General features: G+C 38.3%; 2 protein-coding genes across 5 annotated transcripts in view; one reads left to right on the top strand and one right to left on the bottom strand.

Moving 5' to 3' along the window:
- LOC124219536 (rho guanine nucleotide exchange factor 38) overlaps positions 1-7,909 on the top strand; it is an 8,568-nt gene extending 659 nt beyond the window's left edge. For 2 of the 3 annotated variants that reach the window (XM_046627234.2, XM_046627233.2), the window contains 8 exons: positions 75-252; positions 345-463; positions 1,468-2,943; positions 3,095-3,244; positions 3,638-4,258; positions 4,331-4,513; positions 4,592-5,236; positions 5,597-7,909. In XM_046627234.2, coding sequence (XP_046483190.1) covers positions 75-252; positions 345-463; positions 1,468-2,943; positions 3,095-3,244; positions 3,638-4,258; positions 4,331-4,513; positions 4,592-5,236; positions 5,597-5,788 — 3,564 coding nt within the window. In that variant the 3' untranslated portion in view covers positions 5,789-7,909. The remainder of the gene's footprint in view (positions 1-74; positions 253-344; positions 464-1,467; positions 2,944-3,094; positions 3,245-3,637; positions 4,259-4,330; positions 4,514-4,591; positions 5,237-5,596) is intronic. The other variant, XM_046627235.2, reaches the window with a different exon arrangement.
- On the bottom strand, positions 7,525-20,931 carry Drat (Death resistor Adh domain containing target). Of its 2 annotated transcripts, none has more exons than XM_046627246.2 (3): positions 20,506-20,931; positions 8,907-9,644; positions 7,525-8,540 (listed from the first exon to the last, which is right to left on the bottom strand). In XM_046627246.2, exons 2-3 carry the CDS (start codon positions 9,623-9,625, stop codon positions 8,123-8,125), a joined length of 1,137 nt encoding a protein of 378 aa, XP_046483202.1. In that variant the 5' UTR covers positions 9,626-9,644; positions 20,506-20,931; the 3' UTR covers positions 7,525-8,122. The 2 variants fall into 2 exon arrangements, with proteins under 2 accessions (XP_046483202.1, XP_046483201.1); XM_046627245.2 differs by lacking the exon at positions 20,506-20,931 and adding an exon at positions 10,252-10,620.

Here is a 20,931-nt window from a genome sequence, read left to right as displayed (position 1 = left end):
GACTAAAGTTAAGATAGCGATGCAGAAAACCTGACGTTTCTTACTCACAACATGTTTCTTTCTATATCACACAGGTTCTTTCAGTCGTCGATAAGATTTGGTGCTACGGTCAGTCACATAACAACACTGGGAAATTTCCAACAAATTATTTGCACAAAGTTGACATACCGGATATAAAGGATAACGAAAATTTATACATATCCATCGCTGCCTTCCGAGGAGAACAGCCTGGCGATCTTTCATTTTCAAAAGGTAGTAATAGTCATTATCGCTGTAGTCTGTTAAATTAGAATAAAGGCTTATGATAAATCCTAATCCATACTTATGCATCATCTATTTAACAGGCGAAATTATTTTTGGGGCAAACGAAGTGGAACCAGGCTGGATATCTGGATACACTGATTCACACAGTGGAATTTTTCCTGCCACTCATGCTTGGAAATTGGATACATCTCTGATTAAGGTACCAAATCCATACATGCATAGATAATGTCTTGCCTCAGTGGGTTGCAAAAACAAATTCACAGAGGATCCCACTTTTACTAACAAGTCAACACTACAGGTCGTTTTTACCAGACTCTCATTCCGATTCATATCTAAGAAGGTAATTCTTCTTCTTTCAGATTTATAGATGGTTTGAAATTTATAGTTGTTACTGTTATGTTACACGTGTATGTAATAATTTGCGTAGATAATTTTTATTCCTTTTTCATCTTAATACGCAAACCAGGATTCCATTTTATTACATTACTTCTATTATTTTATCACCATCTAGAATCAGTTGTACAGTTTGTATTCATGTATACAGTTCCTCGAATATATTATGCAACAATGCTGCTACACTCATGTAAAATCTATAACAATTTTAACTTCAGATCCCAGTGTACTGAAGAAACTGCGCTTAAAAAATTTCATCAGCATTGATGGTCAGCTTGATCAAAGATTGAATGACAGATTGGGATTAAGATTCCGAATGTTTATCATTTTCAAGTGGACAGTTCTAGTCGATAGATAGATAGATAGATAGATAGATAGATAGATAGATAGATAGATGGATGGATTGTAGACAGTAGATAATAGATACATGGGTTAGCAGTAGCAGTAGGTATTCAAAGAAGCCACATCAAGACAGTGAAAACAGTTCACTGATTGTATGCTTGAGGGAACACTACACGACTATTATAATTTCTCCACGCTAAAGGAATATTCTTAACTTTGCATCATGACAGAATGCAGTACATTGTTATCTGTCCATGGTAGATTTTTTTTATTGCACTCACTTAGAGTGGATAACGATCATTGGCAGAGAATATCCAATGCCGTGTATTTTTTTTTGGAGATATCTTATCAAGTAATTACGGATACGACAAGATGTGTAGTTGAGAGATATCACCAAGGAGAAGCACATCGAAGTGCTCTACAATCATTCAAATAGTTAAATGTCAAGATCAACTGTTCAACTTTCAGAAGGGTGTGAGAAAAAAAATAGCACGACGAAAGGCTAAAGTGACGGCAAATCTGGAAGCCCAGCTAGACGAAGAGTTGGATCTAACTAAAGGCACTATACTAACAGTGACGGAAATCTTGGAGGACGGATGGTGTTGCGGTGAAACCGACGATGGTAGAATCGGTATTTTTCCCCAAGGATTTGTCGAGTTCTTAGAAGGTGTGAGCGACGAGTCAGTCGATGAACAGGAATCGGTGGTAGCCGCAAGACTCGATCCTCTGCTCCAAAAAAAATTTGGTAACGACTCAGCTATGCACTACAACGAGGAACCTGCGCCTTGCTATTACGAGCTATTTCCAGAGTTTGCCCCTGAGGATACAAACGGCGATGACAACGTGAAAGGAAAAATTGATGACTATAACGTTCCTGTCGACAACAATCTCAATCCTTTTGGCGTTGATCCATATGCGATAACGCTATACCCATTCAACGCTCAGTTTCCGAACGAACTGAGCTTCACAGCTGGAGAAGTTGTGCGTTTGATAAAGCACAAAGATTCAGAATGGGCAGAGGGATCGATAGACAATGTGAAAGGCATCTTCCCTGTCTCCTATGTCAACATAATCGTGGACTGTCCGCATAGTGTGGAACCATCCCCGTCGAAATCTGTGGAAGATGAAGAAGCAGAAGAGGAGGTGGAGGTGGTTTCTAAAGCAGGAGATTCGCTGGTACCTGGAGTCGTCGTTAAAGTAGAATACAAATTCGAGGCCCAGATGGACGGTGATTTGAGTGTTAACGAAGGTGATTTTGTCACGGTTGTAGAAATGGCGAATAGTGACTGGGTCAGTGTTAAAAATGAGGATGGACTTGTTGGTCTTTGTCCAAGGGGCTATTTGAACGCCAATTTCGATCTTCAAAGTGAGCAAGGAAACTCTGCAGACGAGAGTGTTGTGCTGAGAAATGAGGAGGCGACAGAAGAACTGAAATTTGAAGACCGTTTCGACAGCAAGAGACTCTCCTGTCCGCATAGACCTGCACCTCCAGCTCCAGCGCCGGGCCGAGTCCCGCTACAACGACAAACTATGACTGTCGAGGCTCAAGAGGAAACTGTCGAGGACGTGGAGGATTCGGAAACGGAGAGTAGAGTTAAAGCCAAACAGAAGAAAGCCGATCATCGACAGAACGTCATAACTGAGCTGGTGATAACGGAAAAGGAGTACGTTAGAGATTTGAAGATGACTTACGAAACTTTTAATCTGTATAATCCGAGCATGCTCGAATCCCGGGGTATAGATGTGACTACTTTGTTCGGAAACATGCTGGACGTGATTAAAATCGCCGAGGATCTATTGGACAAGATGCTGTCGGCAATGAAAGGGTGCGACGAGGAATACCAGACCATTGGACCCTGCTTTTCAAAAATGTCTGATAAACTGCAGATGGTCTACGTCAAATACTGCAGCAATCACGAGGCTGCGTTGGCTCTATTGAAAAAAGTATGTTCACAACTTGATTTTCACTTTTCAGTAATAGATCAATGTTTTACCACTAAAAGGATGGATTCAATTGACGGTTTTCAACACTCTTCTAATCTAAGATAAGTGATGTATTCTACATGAGTGTAATTCAAATTCTCTTTCAATACAGTACGAGAATAACTCCGAAATTATGGCAGTGTTTGAAAAGGGTATCGAAACATTGCGCCATCAGATAGCTTGCTTTGACATGAGTTCTATTCTGATAAAACCTGTGCAAAGAATATTAAAATATCCTTTGATGCTGTACGAACTTGTGAAGGTAAGATGCTGCTAGTAATATTTCATTATACATTTTAGTCGCAATACCATTAGAGAAGAATCTAACAGTACATTTCGTAACGAGTATGGATAAGGCTTTTTGTCGAAACGTGAGGTTTACAGCACGCACCGAAGTCGAGTGCTGTAACACGTGAGTGAAAAAAATTATCCGTACGAGTTTCGATCCGTATTTTTTATTAGAATGCAAAAAAGTAATTTTTTTCCAAAACGTACGGAAGAAAAGATACAGCAAACCTTGCAGAATGTGGAGGATTTTTTTGTAGTTAGAAATTAAGTCTTGACTATCGATTATTAAATTGTAATTTAATAAATTCCATTCAACTCAATCTATTTGAATCCTGCAGTGGTTTTCAATAAATATTAACTTTATCAGTGCACAGAAGATGACCACCCTGATAAACCAGAAATAGAAGAAGCTTGGCGAGCTATGACGAACGTTGCGAGCTACATAAACGAATATAAACGTCGCAAAGACTTGGTGACAAAGTATTTCGAGGGTGAGAACACGTTGATGCGAAAAATGGCTAAATTGAACATGCACTCCGTGGCAAAGAAGTCAACCAGACTCAGTGCAAAGCTTTCTGCTTCGTTGGGACTGACAAACATAGCACTTGATACTGACTTTGATGAGTACGAAAGACAGTTTAAATCTGTTGAAAAATCAACCTGGCAATTGGCCAGGGATGTTGAGCAGTGCATTGTTTACTTAGGCGAAGAATCTGTCAGCGGTCAATTAATATCGGATTTGATAAATCAGTATTACCAAGGAACTTCTAACAATGAGGTCAGGAAATTTAACGAAACTCGCTCTGTCATATGGTCAAATTATTTACAAGAGCTGAAATCTTGCCTGGAAAGAAGAGTCTCGAGTCCTCTCAACCACTTGATCAACTTACTCCAAGGCCCAGCGCTACTTATTGAAAAAAGATACGACAAACTCCTTGATTATGATGTCGCAGTTTCCAAGAACGAAAAGAACAGAGATAACAAGATTGTAATTATTCCCTGATATATTTTCTAAGTACTATATTTTTGATGACATTTCTGTACGTGTTACTGATTGCAGTTTCAGGACGAACTACTTCGCGCAAAAAGCAACTACGAGGCACTCAACGAACAATTGCTAGAGGAACTCCCGACCTTGATCAATGTATCAACTAAAATACTGGTGAATTGTTTCGGCGCCTTTGCCAACTCCAGAAAACTCCTTAGTGGACAAGTTACCAAACGTTATTTAGCATTATCGGAGGTGAGTTGAGAGATTTAGAAATGTGGTAACTTCTCTGAACTTTGTAAATATATTGTTTCTTAATTCTTCAAATCACAGACGGCAACTCAAATAACGGCTCAGGATATTCTCGAGTCGTTTTTAGTAAGTCACAATTTACTCTGGAACCAAATAACTCGGTTTGGTTTTGCCGGCTCGAATCCCCGAATAGAGGAGAGCCAGGTGGCATGGAACGAACAAAGCGAGAGGCAAAGAAATCTCTTACGAAACAAATACCCTGTGGACAGACTGTTCGTAGTCAAAGAAAATGTGGTAAGCACATCTTCCTTGGACATGGGAGCGAAACGAGGCACCATAGTGGCTGTAATTAAGAATCAGGATCCAATGGGAGATTCGACAAGATGGTTTGTCGACAACGGAGCACTCAAAGGTTTTCTACCAAGCCAAAACTTAGAGGTACTGCACCGCACGTCAAGCGTCAACAGTACGAATGGAAATAGGGCATCGATAAGTCCAGACACAATGGCGGATTTCATATCCTTGGACTCGCCAGAAGCCACCCGTACAGAGTCACCGGATCTCATCTGCATGGACTCGCCAGAAAAGGAAAATAAAACGTCTTCGATGGCGGAAAGGCAGTCGCAATTTTATCAAAAACTGGATGATGCTGTTGACGATTCTCAAAACGATACCACGACTGGTAGTACCAGTGTCCTGCAACATTACCAAAATTTGAATAACGTTGTACGTATAGTATTGTGTCAAAGAGAGTTGAACTATGTATTGGGAATGAATGTGAGGGCGTTGCTAATCAATATGGCGCTGAGAATTGGACTGCCAGTGGATGGTTTTGGGGTGGTTTTGGGTCAATTATATGAATACAAGAGTACGGACAATTCAGTGCAAGCTGTGAGGCTTTTGTTTTATCCCACGTATTTATTACGCTATAAAAAATCCAATGACAGAGGTATTTTAAAATTAAATATGGCCCGTTTGGAGTAATACGTTTTTTGCCACCAGATGTCTCAGCGCCAGATTTTCATTACCAATACCCGCGTATCTATGCTTGTAAGAGTTATTTCAAGTATCATTATATTGTTGCAGTATTATTACGCGCTCTACAATTTTGACGGAGGAATGAAGGGCACATTAGTTATAAAAAAAGGCCAGGCATTAAGACTCTTGAGGCCTTGTGATGAAATGAAAAACGATGATTGGTGGTTGGTTCAAGATCGCTCTGGAGCTTCTGGCTATGTTCCTAAGAATTATCTAGGCCCTCCTGAAGCAGTGATATGAGTGACAATGCACGTGAAAAAACGAGGTAATGAATACAAGAAATTTCACCGTTATCAAGTTACTATGATAAAAAAAATTTATTTACATATATGTATATATTATAAATAGATGATTACAAGGACGCCGAATATTGTTGCCTCATAAAAAAAAGTAATAGAGGACTGCGACTATTGCAGTTTTGTTTAAATGTGCTCGAGAAATTTTATATCTACAAATGAACCTGTTACATATTTTTTATTATCATATTGAATGTTTGTATAATAATTTACCCATAGTTTTTGACTTTCATGATCTTTATATCGGCTTCTCAATGCCTAGTCAAATACTACTGTATAGTACTTTAATAGTTGGTTAAGTAATCACTTTTGGAGATGTTTGAAGAATTTAATGATACGTTAACTGAGTATCAAATTTTTGCCGAATGTCGGCAATGTGAACTTTATACTTATGTAGGGCTTTACCTCACTATCAATCATATTCTATGAAAGATTCTTCAATTTCCTGCCAATCTAGAGTGACTTAATGAACTAAGTAATTAGTATTGTTGTATAATAAATACGTACAGGGTTCTAATGGTTTAATCGATAATCTTTTGAACCGAAAGCTATTTGTATTACATAATGCCTAACAGTTTTATCGGATACAGAGTTGTTGAACCACGGTTCATCAAGTATTACGTGAGAAAGATTAATTAGTTTGCTGTTTCTTTATTTCATACTTTTATCAAAAGACAATTGATCGCCTTTGGAAAGAGAAAATAGAATATAAAGCTTAAAATAACGAAAAATGTTATATTGGTATAACTGATAACGCTATCTTATGTCCTATTTGAAGAAACGTAATTTATGAACGAGATTATCGTTATCTTGAAAATAAAAAATAAAAATTCGGCTAGGAAATAGCTTTATGTGACGTATAGAGATTACAAAATGTAAATATTATGCGCAAGCTGAACAGCTTGCAGGAATAATGTAGGATTATAATAAAATGAGGGAGTACAGTGATCCATTTATATGGCGTAGATATTCTGTATTGCAGTTTATTTTGCAAAATCTATACAGACTATACATATACCTAAGTGCATAAAGCAGAGGACGGTCCGTGAATAATTCGGATCACTCTGTATTAATATATAAATGTTTATATGTTCAGCCAACAATAATTAGATAAACTATACATTTATAATTAATAATAAGATTTTAAACAGTTATACATTGTAGATTATTAGTTGTATATTTTGACTCGTGCCATTTACATAACTCCAGATTTTAAGAATTCAAAGTAATAAACTATTTTATCATTGTTATTATATTCGATCTATGATTGAATTTTGAGAATTGTTCTTGTGCGTTAAAAGAAATTGATGAATGTATACATTTGAATTTATCGTATACACCTTATTATGCTATACATACATACACGATATATAGTATATTACATGCATATGTGTTGGGGTATGTATATGTATAGTATATATATACAATTCAATTGATGCGTTATTCTACAAAGTTTAAGGTGTACGAAATTAAATGAATTATCATGTGAATTAAAATTATACTTTCAAGTAATTATCACTGCGTCCTCTTGATTGGAGGGAAAGAAAAACTTGTTCTTCAAGAACTGAATGTAGAATGTTCTGACTGTGCTGTACTTGGCACAAGGATGTAAGATAGATTAAGTGACAGTGAAGTGGAGGAGTTGAAATAATGGAGAAAAGAAACAATAAGCTCATAACGTATTTAAAAAAAAACATTTACTATATCATACTATCACTTATCGGCATATAACATTCACTTAAATTGTTACAGTAACACAGACAGTAAATACTAATACATTTCCTTAAATGCTAAGTCGTCAGGGTTTCTTAAAAATACAATTATAAATTGACACAAAAAAAAAGTAATCTTAAATTAGTAAAACAGTCTTATTCGAGGTACAAAAAAATAAATCTACTGCACATGATAAGCTATAAATATCATGACCATAACGAGTACACTTACAATTAAAACATATCAATAAAACAGAATTATAAAATTACTGCGATCTAAAAAAAAAAAAAACCGAGATAAATTATCAATGGCTACAACTGCTTGATGCCAATTATTAGATACTCATGGAAAACTAGTCAGTTTCCTAAGGAAAAGAAAAAAATGACGATGAAATGAACTGCGTCAAGTAAATAAATGCGTTTCTTCATAACGCAACGACGAAACATTTTTCTCCAAACTAGTCACATAGGAACGATTAAAAATTTCTTCTCATTTGAACGTGAGAGACTTGATCGGTTAAGCAAATCAACAAGATTTCTCTCCAGGGCATATCATCGACCACCCCTTAATCTGTCGGATAAAAGCGGAGAATCGCCCTTCCCTGGATCTCGGAATGACATAGCTTCTGTACAACATCGAAGGCTTCTTCAGCAGGGTAAACCGTGTGTGGAGGAGGTTCAATTTGTCCCGAAGCCACCAACTGTACAAGTTCTTCGAGCTGTTGCAAGGAACCAGGGTCAACTGGCTTGATGCTTTGCTGCCTTTCCTCTGCACGTCTGCTGAACTTTGGCAAAAGACGATCAGCCACTTCTCGAATGACGAAGACTACACCGCCCTTCCCAAGACATTGCAGGCTGCGGTGAAGGCTTCGTGATGTAGTTCCGAAGTCTATTACAACGTCAACAAGACCCTGACACGCATCCATCGTCCGTTCTATCAACTGCTTCTCGTACAAATCTTCATTCCATTGAACAACGTTCACACTGCGATTGATAAAAATAAGATAACGGTTAGTCAAACGCCATTCAGAGCTTGTATTTAGTGTACCTGTTTTCATTTCAAGTAGCCAGATTGAATCTGTTCATTTCAGCAGTGATATCTGTTTTAAAAATCCAAGGAGGAATTGTTTCGTGAAATTTTAAGCAAAAAGTGATCAAAAAATCCTTCAAGCCACTTGAATATGTTATAAAATTTGATCAAGATTGTAAAAGTTCGTTATAATCAGTCACGATAAAGCTGAGCGATAACATCTAAAACGGTAGTGAAATTTGAGCTGAAAATAACCTGAACATCATGGCAAAGATAAGGTAACACATTTAATGAGCGTAAAAAATAAGTGGTAAACCAACCGTTTGAATTCCTTAGCCATCATGAGTCCGTCATCCTTGAGTGAGGCGATGGTGATGGTAACTCTGTTCTTCATATTGCTGAAGTGATAAGCTGCGATTCTCATTGCCCAAAGGGCGAGTCCGCCAGTACCAACAATGAGGATCTTGCAGACGCTGTTGTCTCCCCTCTCTGCGAGAAGAGCTTGGACATGTTCGTGAGCGGCAAAGACAGTGTTCATTGCCAGGAGAGCACCGGTGGGCAGCATAGCAGCGACGCTGAGTTCCATGCTATCAGGTATTTTGATGAGATACTTCAAGTCGTGGACGACCATATATTCTGCATAGCCGTTGGGAACTCCGTCGTACGGGTAAAGAATGACTCTATCTCCGACTGCGTAACCACAGTTTTCCTTTATCTCGCTACCTAGGGACTCCACGGTTCCAGCGACTTCATACCCAGGGAAAAGGGCTGCGTCTCTGACCCCGTAGTGAGGTAGATTCACTGGTAAGTCACCCTCCTGTGAAACGTCCTGCGATAGCAGGCTTCCAGTGCTCGATACAGACGTTAGACTTGTCTGGCTTGGAGAACGGCGAGGCCGGTAACACGCTCCTGCGCAAACCACCCTGATTCTAGCACCATTCGCAGGAACGTCTGGAACTGGGATGTCAAAGCTGAAGACGCAGTCTCGTCCTGCTAGTCCAGGACTTTCAATCGAAACTTGGCGGCACAATTTATTCATCTTGCGAGGTTGCGGTTCCCTGTTTAAAAAAAGAGAGAATATTGATCCAGAATTCAGACATTTGGTAAATATTAATGGTTTTCTTTTTATAGCAAGGTCTTGGAAAATCTCACACGAATATACCGTTTAAGAAATCAATTCGTAAACAAATAAAATATAAAACGTATAAAAGATAAAATTTCGAAATATTCGCGGACTTTTTTCGAAACTTGACTATTTCGAGGGTTTTCTGTTAATTTCTCTCTTATTCGTCATCCGCGTTATTGTTAGTTGCGAGTTACGGTGCGGTATTATTTTTGAGAGGAAGTGAAAATTAACGGTCGATGAAACACTAATCTCTACGCTTCTCCGAAGGTATAGAGTCGCCGGTGAAAGCTATCTGACGATGACGTTCCATAATTTAAACATTCGAAAACTATTCGGTCACGCTACTTATCCAAGATTCAAATGTTTCGAAACCCGAAGCATAGAGTACCCTCCTTATACTTTAGTGCATTAGGCATGTGATACGTAAAGCTAAAAATACTAAGGATTTCGAATAAAATAATTGACGCTCTATTGAAATTTCCCAAACTTGCGATGTGTTTAAAACGAAGTGGGGGAAAATTCGAAATACGAAAACGTACCTAAGCGGTTCACGAGCTGCGCAATGAGCCAATGGAGTAACGGGAACAAGTTCGACAGGCATTTTTTTTAGAGGAAGAAGAAAAACAAAAGCCACTGGTGCAGTCCTCGAGTTAGCCGGTAGTAGACTGCAGCGAATAGACAATAGAACTATGCAATAGACAGCGAAAAGGACGGCGTCCCTTCCGTGTTACGGTAATAACCGTTTAAAAAACGAGAAATATAACGCGATGTGCGATGCGTGCTTTTTCACAGATTCGAAAGAGTAATAGTTATTTTAATTTAGTCTTGCGACAAATTCGTGGAAAATTGATCACTTTACACAAAGCGTATCACACCTCTCGCGGTACGTTACATGGAACATCTGAATGCTCGCGCTGCGCTCCGTTTCCTTTTTATACCTCCCAACAAACTGCGCAACGCCCCAACTCAACCCATAGAGGAACTGGTGGTGGATGGAACACTCGCAGGCCACGTGCTTGGTTAATGTTCACACGACGTGCCTCCGCATATCTCGATACTTCCAAAACCTTGCGCCCGTGTTTGTGACTGCGTTTCTTTTTCTCTTCGTAGGCAGCCAACAGCTGGTATACTGCTGGGTAAATTCTGCTGTTGCCGAACAAGGATACTAAATTATGCGGCGAGCCGCGAGGATCGAGTTAGAATAAAGTAATTAGGTCCTTTTCACAACTCGATATTAAAAAATAACGTCATCCGTTCCTACCTATATCCTCATATTACGCTAATAGACGTCACAACGATAATGTTTAGTTCACACATCCGTGTGATGAATTGTTTGAAAAACATTCGAAACGTTCTTTGGGAGCATTTTAGGTTCCTGTTTGATCCCTGCGTCCGTCGTAATCAGTAATATATGTGTCAAAGAATATATGCATTTACCTAGAAGGCCGTGGTCATTGTTGCAGCTGAATCCTCTGAGGTCAGAATCTTGCACCTTTAGGCATGTATTACATAACGAAGCCTGTATCAAAGTTGATATCACCAAACATCGGAGTCCACGTGTCTCAAACTCTAAAAAGGGCTTAACAGCCTCATTTTGTACGCAATTCTGAACAAAAACACTGCCAACACATCTTCATTTGACGTAGAAATAAATAAATGGCTTAAATTCTACGAATTTACCATCGCGATTTCGTAGAATGCGTGCCATTTCTTTATCTCTGCGTCAAATGAAGATGTATCGTAGTGTTTTTGTTCAGAATTGCGCATAGAATGGGACGTTAAAACCTTTTTAGGAGATATATCCGCCAACGACGAAATCGACCAGGGCACCCCCTTAATCTCGAGCATAGTAATAGTTGCATAACACAGCTAAAACGGCATGCAAAATTCGTAATACACACAAAGTTCTGTAGGCTGTGTACGCGTGCATGCTTGAATGCGGCAGAATTTGTCATCACTCGCAACAATGGTGATGTATCGTCCCTCTAGGATAACTCCATATTCTTAGGTATGATATTTTCGTTACTTTTCTTCCTTTCCCCGCCAGTTTACCCCTCATTTTTCATTTGAAATCTCGATCTTTCGGATCTGTGACATATCTAGAGAAACCTTGATAACGCTTTTCTCTCCCTGATCTCACGGGACCTAGGATATATGTAGGATCGGTTTTTCGGAATTAGAAAGACCGGCGTCCACGGACGGGACGCGTGCCAATGCTCAGAGTTTTTCACCTATAGGTATACATACCTACACATACCTACGTATAACCGTAAATATATTATGCCTCGGCAACTCTAGGTGTAGAAGTGTTTCGTCGTTATATACCAAAGAATGGATTCAACGGAAAGGCCGATCGAGTTTTAGGCTAGCGCCACGCCGTCTGGGAAGGACGTGTACCTACACCTAGATCGGACGCGTGTACGAATAATTCTAAAATTATCAATAGAGTATTTTGTGTGGGTATACCTATAATAGCCAGGTCGATACCCGCGTGCAGTCTTGAAACGTAATATTTACGTTTTTACATACCGATGATTAATCATTTGCAATTCGATTCAGTCTCAGTGCTGAGGTAATTGCAAGCATCCTGTTATATGTACCGGATGTGAATTATTCGGTGATGCAGGTTACGATTGAGAATCGTTTATTCTATTCAGAAGAACGTGAATATATCGGGCCATCGTTCCAAACGGATCTATTTAGGAAGCTATTATATAGCAATTTGCGTTTCGGAATCGTGTATAATAATTCGTATATATATATATATATGTTATCTACGCGCTTTCATCTACAGAATTATTATATATATATATTGTACTTCAACGATCGTTAGCCATTATTTAAATACGTCGAGTATACCAATAATAAATTGCATTATATCATCGAAACGGTATGGAAAACTGATATAGACGGATATAAGGGAGGTTATATTTAGGGAAGGAAGTCCTACGACAATCCAGTGCAGGTATAGAATACCGAGAGATTAATGGCGAAAGGAAGTTGCGTAACTGTAAATCGTTATAAATATATTATAGAAATCGAATTGTAACAACGATGGCAGGTGGAGATTCTCGGAAGAATGATCAACATATTTCAATCATTGATAAGTTGGGGGGAAAAAAAATTAAACTTTTTATCGTATTATTTTCTTCACGTCAGAATCGTTATCGCGTTCCCCTGACGAAAGTGATGAATTCGCGTTGATATTCGAGTTTACTCTACAGCTGCGTGGACCTATATGTATACGTATATTATAATTATACATCAAGCTGCCCGTTGTAGTTTTAACGTTAGATTGAATGAGAACTTGTCAAAATCACGCCCCCCTCGGTTGTTAATCATTGCGAACTGGTTTCAACACTGTTAAACAAGTACCACCCATAGCTGCGATTTTATCTCTCAGATCTTCATCCTAAATGAAAAAAATTATAGCCAATAACAAACGGTGATAACTTGTTTTCTCGATATTTATTGTTTATTTTTTTCTTTCCTTCATTGTATCGATTTTATCGTGATTAGGATATCTTTTTCATCACAGTTGTTTCCTTATTTCTTCAAATCTATTTACAGTAACTTGTTTACGAATTTTTTTCACTCAAGTACACAATCGGCACGTGGATATAAGGCGGTTCTAAAGGCCAAGGCGAAATTTGCAAAACATCGCAACGTGTCAAGTGTATCTTTGTTTGTATTGTAATTGTCATACACATCTACATCAGCCACGTGGTGTATCCAATGCGTGATACATCGTTGAATTCATACGCAACTTGGGTACAGCATCAGAGTGATCGATATTAATCACTGCCATTATTTTCGCGTCGATAAGTGACTTAGGGAAAGTAATTCTATACAACACTGGGTGGAAAAATAAATTTTTAAATATTCGCCGTCTTATGTTCGTCGGTTAAAATTTTAACGTTTTGTTAATACTTACAACGATCTTTGTGTATTCTCAACCGTCGCCGGTTCTCTTTTTCTCCTTTATGTTTTTCTTCTCTCTTGGCTCGGTAGTTAATACATGCTTTCATGTATACAATAGACTCTCGCTGGAATAGAATTCAGAAAAAACTCGAAAGTATGACATAAAATTGAACCGTGTCATAAAAGCGTTAATAAACACGGCAGTGTAATGTGTATACGCAAAATTGAGCACTTTGAACTAAACAATTATTCTTTGAAAAAGTATGGATCAAAGAATATACCAAGAATTACGCAGCTCAAATGATGTATACATTTTTACGTTCTTAACTCGATGAGAAGTAAATAAACACGTCTAGTTTCCTTTGCCTAATTCCATATTATTTTCGGTATTGTATTTCAATTTTTAATTTAAATAGAAATTTCGCTCAATTATAGTTGTGGAATAATCTGGAATTGAATGTGTATTCTGTTCAGTTCGTGTAATATTATATCCAAGAATAAAATCCCGTCGGATGTTTATTTCCGCAGTTGTTTCTTTCCACGAAATATCTATAGAGGTTGGTTTTTATACGCAAACGTATTAATAGTAGTTTAAAACAAGGGTCGTTACTCGTAACAACCATCTGCTTTATATATTATTTCCAACTTGATAATTTTTCCGCTCAAAATGAAGACACCGACGTTTCTGTGTTATACATATACATATTATTCATGGCTTGCGATGTGTACACATTCAGGCAAAGCTATAATTAAAATGTAGGCACGTTGTGTCCTTGTTTTCGCAATGATGGCTGTTTGCAGGGAAATCCTTAGTCGCGCGTGAATTATGTGTTTATATACACCGAACTACGACCTCGCTCACTTCTGTAGTTCAAATATTCTAAAAAGAGATGTTTTCCCCGGATTTTAAAGCAAGAGAAATAAAACAAGAAAATAAGGGGAACGCTCCACAAAGAAAACAGTCAGAGAGAGAAGGAAACGAAATCGCATTATCCTAATTATTCAATTAATGTGAAAGTGATTGTATATTTTACAATTGACTGATTATTAACGAATCGAGAGAATGCAAAACTGACCAATACCAACATAGAAATCGTTGGTAAATTACCATATTCATGTACACATTCAGTCTCAGCTTATGGGCTAAAATTAAACCACAATACGTTTAATAGGTAGAGTAGAAATTGCTTTGTATAAACGTACGTGCGGATTCGCATGGAAATTAGTTGGAAATGAGTAATGACAATTTTAAAACTAATTTATCCTAAAGCGCTTCAACAAGATAAGACGTATTCATTATCACGTGCAAAATATTCGATCATCCGAATACCCTGTAATAGATTATATTGTTAAATGCAACGTATCGCGATTATTATTTATATACTATTTACTTGTATTTATATTGATAATTCGATTTCCTCGTGCGTCAATTGTCCGGCATAATCCAACTGTCTGCAATTCTATAACCAGAGTATACCTGTATAATATAAAAAGGAAACTGCAGTGACGTAAACTGGAAGGCAATTACCTTTACATAATCATCGCGGAGCGTAAATTGATATTACAAAAACTGGCCGTAAGGTTATCAGTAACGATTAAAAGTTTTTAGAAATGTTAACAAATTTTCGTACCTCATCTAGCCAAATTTCTTTTCTCCATTCTACGTATCTATATTTCCTAATTTTCTCCTTCACTCTCGCCATGTTATTGTCAATACTTCCCACGCATCATATTTCATCTATATACAGGGTGACTCAACTGAGAGCATGATGTTTTAATCAACGGGATTTATTTTAATGCAACGTCAGTTCCACAATCATAGATTCTGCGAATGTTTCTTATTTGTTGATTCACTCTGTACATCAGCGAATGTATAAAGCTGCAGGTAGTAGGTGTTGTGGTACAAAGTCTAATGTCTGAATCACCGCTCAACAGTTTCAACAAATTAGCGAAGGACGACAACTTTATAAGACTGGGTTACACGGAAATTTCAATTCAGTTAGTTACACCTGGAAATGTCTATCGAAAAAAAAAAAAAAAAAATTAGAAGTCCAAGTTTGGTAAATGTGTGATAAAAAGTACAGAAAGCATTATTTCTACAAGGGCCGTTACATGCAAATTTGGAATATAAATATTAAAAAGCATTACGGTATCAAGCTTGATGCTTGGATTACTGTGTTTTAGTGTCAACAAAAAGCGTAAGGGCTTTTTCGACACTGTGATCATCGATTAAAGCGATCGTGTTATCATTTCGAATGATCATTTGCTCCACATTTCACAAATATCCGAACATCACGGCATTGGAAAGTGAAACAAACAAGTCTGCTCAACGTGATCACTGATCACGGTAAAAACGTATACCTTGAATTTAATTGTATAAAAAATGGACAATTGCCAGATGATGATCGAAGAGAAAATACACGTATTATACGCGAGAAAGAATTCATCGAGAAAAATTCCGTTCGCGTTTCTGTACACGATTTCAGTAATTGCAGACATAACCTAAAATCGGTAAGGTATAACAAATATCGATAAGTGCATTTGCAGAAACAAACGAAGGTGACTTATGATCGTATAACACGATCGTAGTCGTATTATGAGAAAAGAAAAAAAAAAGCGACACCGCGATCACCTGTGCCTGTAAGTGATGAAATAAAAGAGAAGAATCTGGAACAACGGTTATCTGTGAAACAAAGAACAAACTAAAGGACAAAAGATTTAAAAAAAAGAAAAGAAAAAATTGAACAAAAAGCGAAGCAAACGTCCCGGCGTAAGAAAAACATATTCTACTATACGCGTTTGAAACGGCGAGGTGTTGCTCTTTGCTCGTTTTTGGTGCAACGCCTGTGTGCCGCGCAACGCCAGCCGTCGGCAAGAGCCGAGCAGGGGAAACGGTCGATGATCAAGGCATGCCACGATCACGTGAACAGCATCGAACCTGCACGTGACTGTGAGTCGGTCACCTCGCTCGCTACATGGTACATGCTCATCCGTTGCTATCGCCTACACCGCGAAGAGAGGAAACGAGCCCCAGTCCCAGATTTTACGTAGATTTTATACCACGGAGCATGTGTGTGTGTGTATGTATCGCGAATCTGCACGGCTTTTATACTTGGGTACAGTTTTCATCGTGATATTTAGATCGCAGCTGGCGCCTAACTTTTCCCGCTTGCCAAAAGTATGATAAACATAACGGAAGAAAGAAACGCGACCAGGGATGAGAATGCGAATGCTGATGAGTGATGAATGAAATGAGAGAGGGAAGAAATATTAAAAAACGATGAAGAACTCAAAGTTGAAAGTCCAAAGCGAAGATAAACTGAGACAGAAGAAAAAGAAATCGGAAATTAATGACTTCTTAACGTTTCAAAATTCCACCGTGCAAAACGTACCGAATTCGTATTTTGATAGGTTTCGTCTAGTTACGAAGCTCGGGAGTTTCATACTGTGAAATAAAAAAAAAATGTGTTCCCAGCTGGCACCAAATTAATTGTTTTTGACGAACCGCTTAGCTCATGGATGGAACCGTGGCATTACGTAAATTTTAGGATGAACCCGTTTATTAATATTGTATGTACCTTCAGGTGAACGTCACCTGCATGCTAAACACATACAAGTTGCCAAGTTTGCCTTGAATCATCGTCACGAACCTACAAAGATAACGTACCAAACTGATGAGTGATTACTGCTCATTCTTACAACTATCCGTACGTTGTTGGTTTACCGTTACGGCGACTCAACATCGCAGTCGTTGCTGTATTGAGTAACTAGAAAACGATTCTATGTGCTACTATACTTTTCGAAAGTAGTAATCGTATCGATTCATATAATGGGTTCTCGTGAGAAAAATGGACGGCCCATTAAAACGAAGGATGCTCACGTATACTGTCCATCATTGCGAATCAATTAGAATGACTGAAACTGATTGATATCAGAAAACGATTATAATCCATTCAGTAAAAGTCATCAGATCACAAATGGTGTGCTAAGCATGATCGTAAATCTGGGTTATATTATCCATCGCGGATACAGACTTTTTACAATCTGCTTTTTCAATTTTCTTCAATCAGATTCTCTGACAATAAACATATAAAACTGCTTGATCCTCCAAATCGCTATAATTTTATTCTTCGATCCAATCTTGAAATCAGATTATCTCATAAAGAAATGTGTTTATCGACTGAACGACCCTGGCATAGTTATCAATAAACGTGCACAAAATGTTTGTCCTTATATTAATTAAAGCACGTTCCCGATAGAGGTAATTAGCGATTCGCAGGAAAGAATAATACTGCGTTACTCTTTGATTTCCGTCAGATACAGTAGTCCTGTTTACAATGATTAAGCTGCCACAGCGGGATTAGTAGTATTTACGTAGTGACGGTCGGTTTATGCATGAGTGATCGATAAGTCTCTCGGTAAGTCGTCGATCAAACGTCTAACGACAGTAGCTAAAAAATTGGATTAAAGTAATTCGCAGATCGTAAAGTATTTGAAGTAACTACACCGAAATACCACGTCGAATTTCTTTATAAATCTAACGTTTACACGCGTAATTGGGTCGTTGTTTGATACTATAATTATAACAATGTCGGATCATGATTAAAATTTAACGATAAGTCTGTTTGCTGCCTCCAGCAAATGCTGATAAACGTTCCTGAATAACGCTCAAGGGATTCGCATTGTAATTAAATGGATGCTCTCAATTTGTGCGCTCGAAAAAAAGATCAACTAAATCAACCATCCGCGGCTATTGTTAAAAAGCGATCGCCTGATGCGGAAACGCGGGGTTTTTAAATATTAATTAACGTAACATGTTTATCTTCTAGAAATATAACTTATTTCTAAGATTTATCTATAGAATAGCATAGCAAGAACGTAGTGTAAACAACTAAAGTTAACCAATGCACCGTTCCTTCATCAGTACTGCATACGTGCTTCAACTCACGATTCGGTGATCTGAGTTATCAACATGAAGACCGAAGAAAGTCGGCGTCAGCAGCTCTGTAAATAGTGTATAAAGCTAAACGAAATAAATAATTTCGGTCTTCATTACTCTTCGGAGTAATCGATGTAAATAAACGGTTTTACACATTATTCGTCGAAGTTATAAATAGCAATGGCAGTTTAAGCATCTACGACGTTTTAATACATTGATTGGTCGTAATTGATGAGATAACGACTCGACCGATTGCGGCAGTATTTTATACCGCACACGCCAACGGTACCATTTGGAATCAGGGAGAATGATCACTCGATTCAAAGCTTAAAAAATTGAACATTATACAGTGAATAACTGTTCAGGCCAAACGATGTCTGAGGTCAAGTTGGGGTCGAATGAATCAGATGACGTCACGAGGGGGTGTTCGAGAAGTGTCCACAGGTTCGACATACATATGTGGCACAAGAGCAAAATGAGCGTTGAAACTATGCCACGTAAAAATGACGTATTGTTAGGTACATACATTGTATGCGCATATGAATTATACGGTTTGTTTTATACCGCTTTTAAAGACCTGAAACGATGTAACTGTTGAGCGGGTGACGTAATACCGACAAACCCATCATCAAAACAACACCGTATACCGCAACCGAATGTTTGCATAATAGCTGAAAGATAAGGTCATCCGAAAAGATGCTTTTTCGCTTTCTCAGAGTAGATAACTTCGTGGCACACAATTTCCTAAATATCTTAACAGCGGATGAACCGAGAATGATTGAAAAAATGAAACGTTAAACTAAAAGGCCTGCAACTCATCGGTCGTGGCTGTTATCTAAGACACGTACTAGCTTGACTTGGTCTAATTGACCATACGCAGCGATGATCACGTAACCGTGAGTGACCGTTGGATTTAAGTGTCGCCCCGGGTTGAATAATATTGACGAAATTTCACTAGAGATGTGCGTCGAAAAAGTTTACGACTTTGGTTGACACATTGTTTACGAATATCAAGGATGACAAACGTATCGTGAGTCAACTTGTGGGTGTGATTTCAAATTATTCAACGCGAGCTTGCGCTTTTGCGACGCGGTGAAAACAAACGACAAAAACCAGCAACACGCACACCGTCTCTTATCTATTGCGACTTGGGTCAATTTTACGCTCTCGTAACTTCACACTCTGAAGGTTGCCGTAACAGACGGTCATCAAGCAATGTATAGACGCGCATAAGAATTTCCCATCGCATCCTCAAATTTATCTTATCTGTTTCCACAAATATGTGATAAGAAGTGTTATTTATTTATTTCGTGTATTTTTTCGGAATCGTAATCTGTGATCGAACTAAGTAACCAGGTTTACTGACTCCTCTGTCCAATATGCGGCGTAAATAGAATAGTAAATAATTTCGTTTTGTTTGATCAGTATACGATTATGCGGTGTCAATAGTGCCAACACGCCTTTGGACTTTCAAACGTGCGTAGTATGCGGGTTTTTGGGATTTTGTAATAAACGAGCCGTATCTTCATCAGTATAATGACGATTTAAAATGATGCATTTGTTTTCTAGGCATTGCCATGACACCGACAACGCATTCTTTTCCCAACACCGTATAGATGTGGCTACGACACGGGTAAAATTTACCGGCTGTCAATCCCGAACAAGAAGTTTGTCCTGCCAAACGTTTCTCATACCGTGTGCCAAAATATCTAGGCTGACAGACTAGACATGTTCACACGGGAGAAAAGTTACGATGAGTAAAGCATCTATCGATCGACGAGGTGGACAGCCGTGACGACCTTGACACTACGAGACGAGGGGTACCAAACAGATGATTAAAGCAAAACAGGACGAGGAAATAGAAAGCGGAAATGCTCGGAGAAGTAAATGACATGACGTCGGAATAGGGAGGAAGTTACTTTCACACACTCACCTGTTACCAGGCAGTGACGTCCAGTAGAGATAACTGCAGTCCACTGCAGAAAAAACGAGCTTTGTTTCGCACTGCTCAATTTCGCGGATGCAGAGTGCAAAACGGAGTCACTGATGATTTTATTTCTTTTCTTTTCTTTTCTTGTCTTTTTGACTATCTTTACGATAGTGCGACAAAAGTGGAGAGACAATTAATTGATGACGAAACAAAGGAGGAACAAAGGAAGAAAAGGAATAATCACGGGTGACTGAAGATAAATCACAAATCGCGACAGTGATTTCAATTTTCAACTGTTTACCGCCCCTTTTAACAAGTGTTTACTCGGTGACTGAACGAAGGACTGACTGGCTCTCTGACTGATCACACTCTTCTTGTAACAATTGGTAGGGTTTACCCTGCTTGTCCTACCTCAGACTTGTGTCAACT

The sequence above is a fragment of the Neodiprion pinetum genome, chromosome 5, assembly GCF_021155775.2.
Source record: "Neodiprion pinetum isolate iyNeoPine1 chromosome 5, iyNeoPine1.2, whole genome shotgun sequence".
NCBI classification, from domain to species: Eukaryota; Metazoa; Arthropoda; class Insecta; order Hymenoptera; family Diprionidae; genus Neodiprion; species Neodiprion pinetum.
This window is presented reverse-complemented; position numbering and strand designations above follow the sequence as displayed.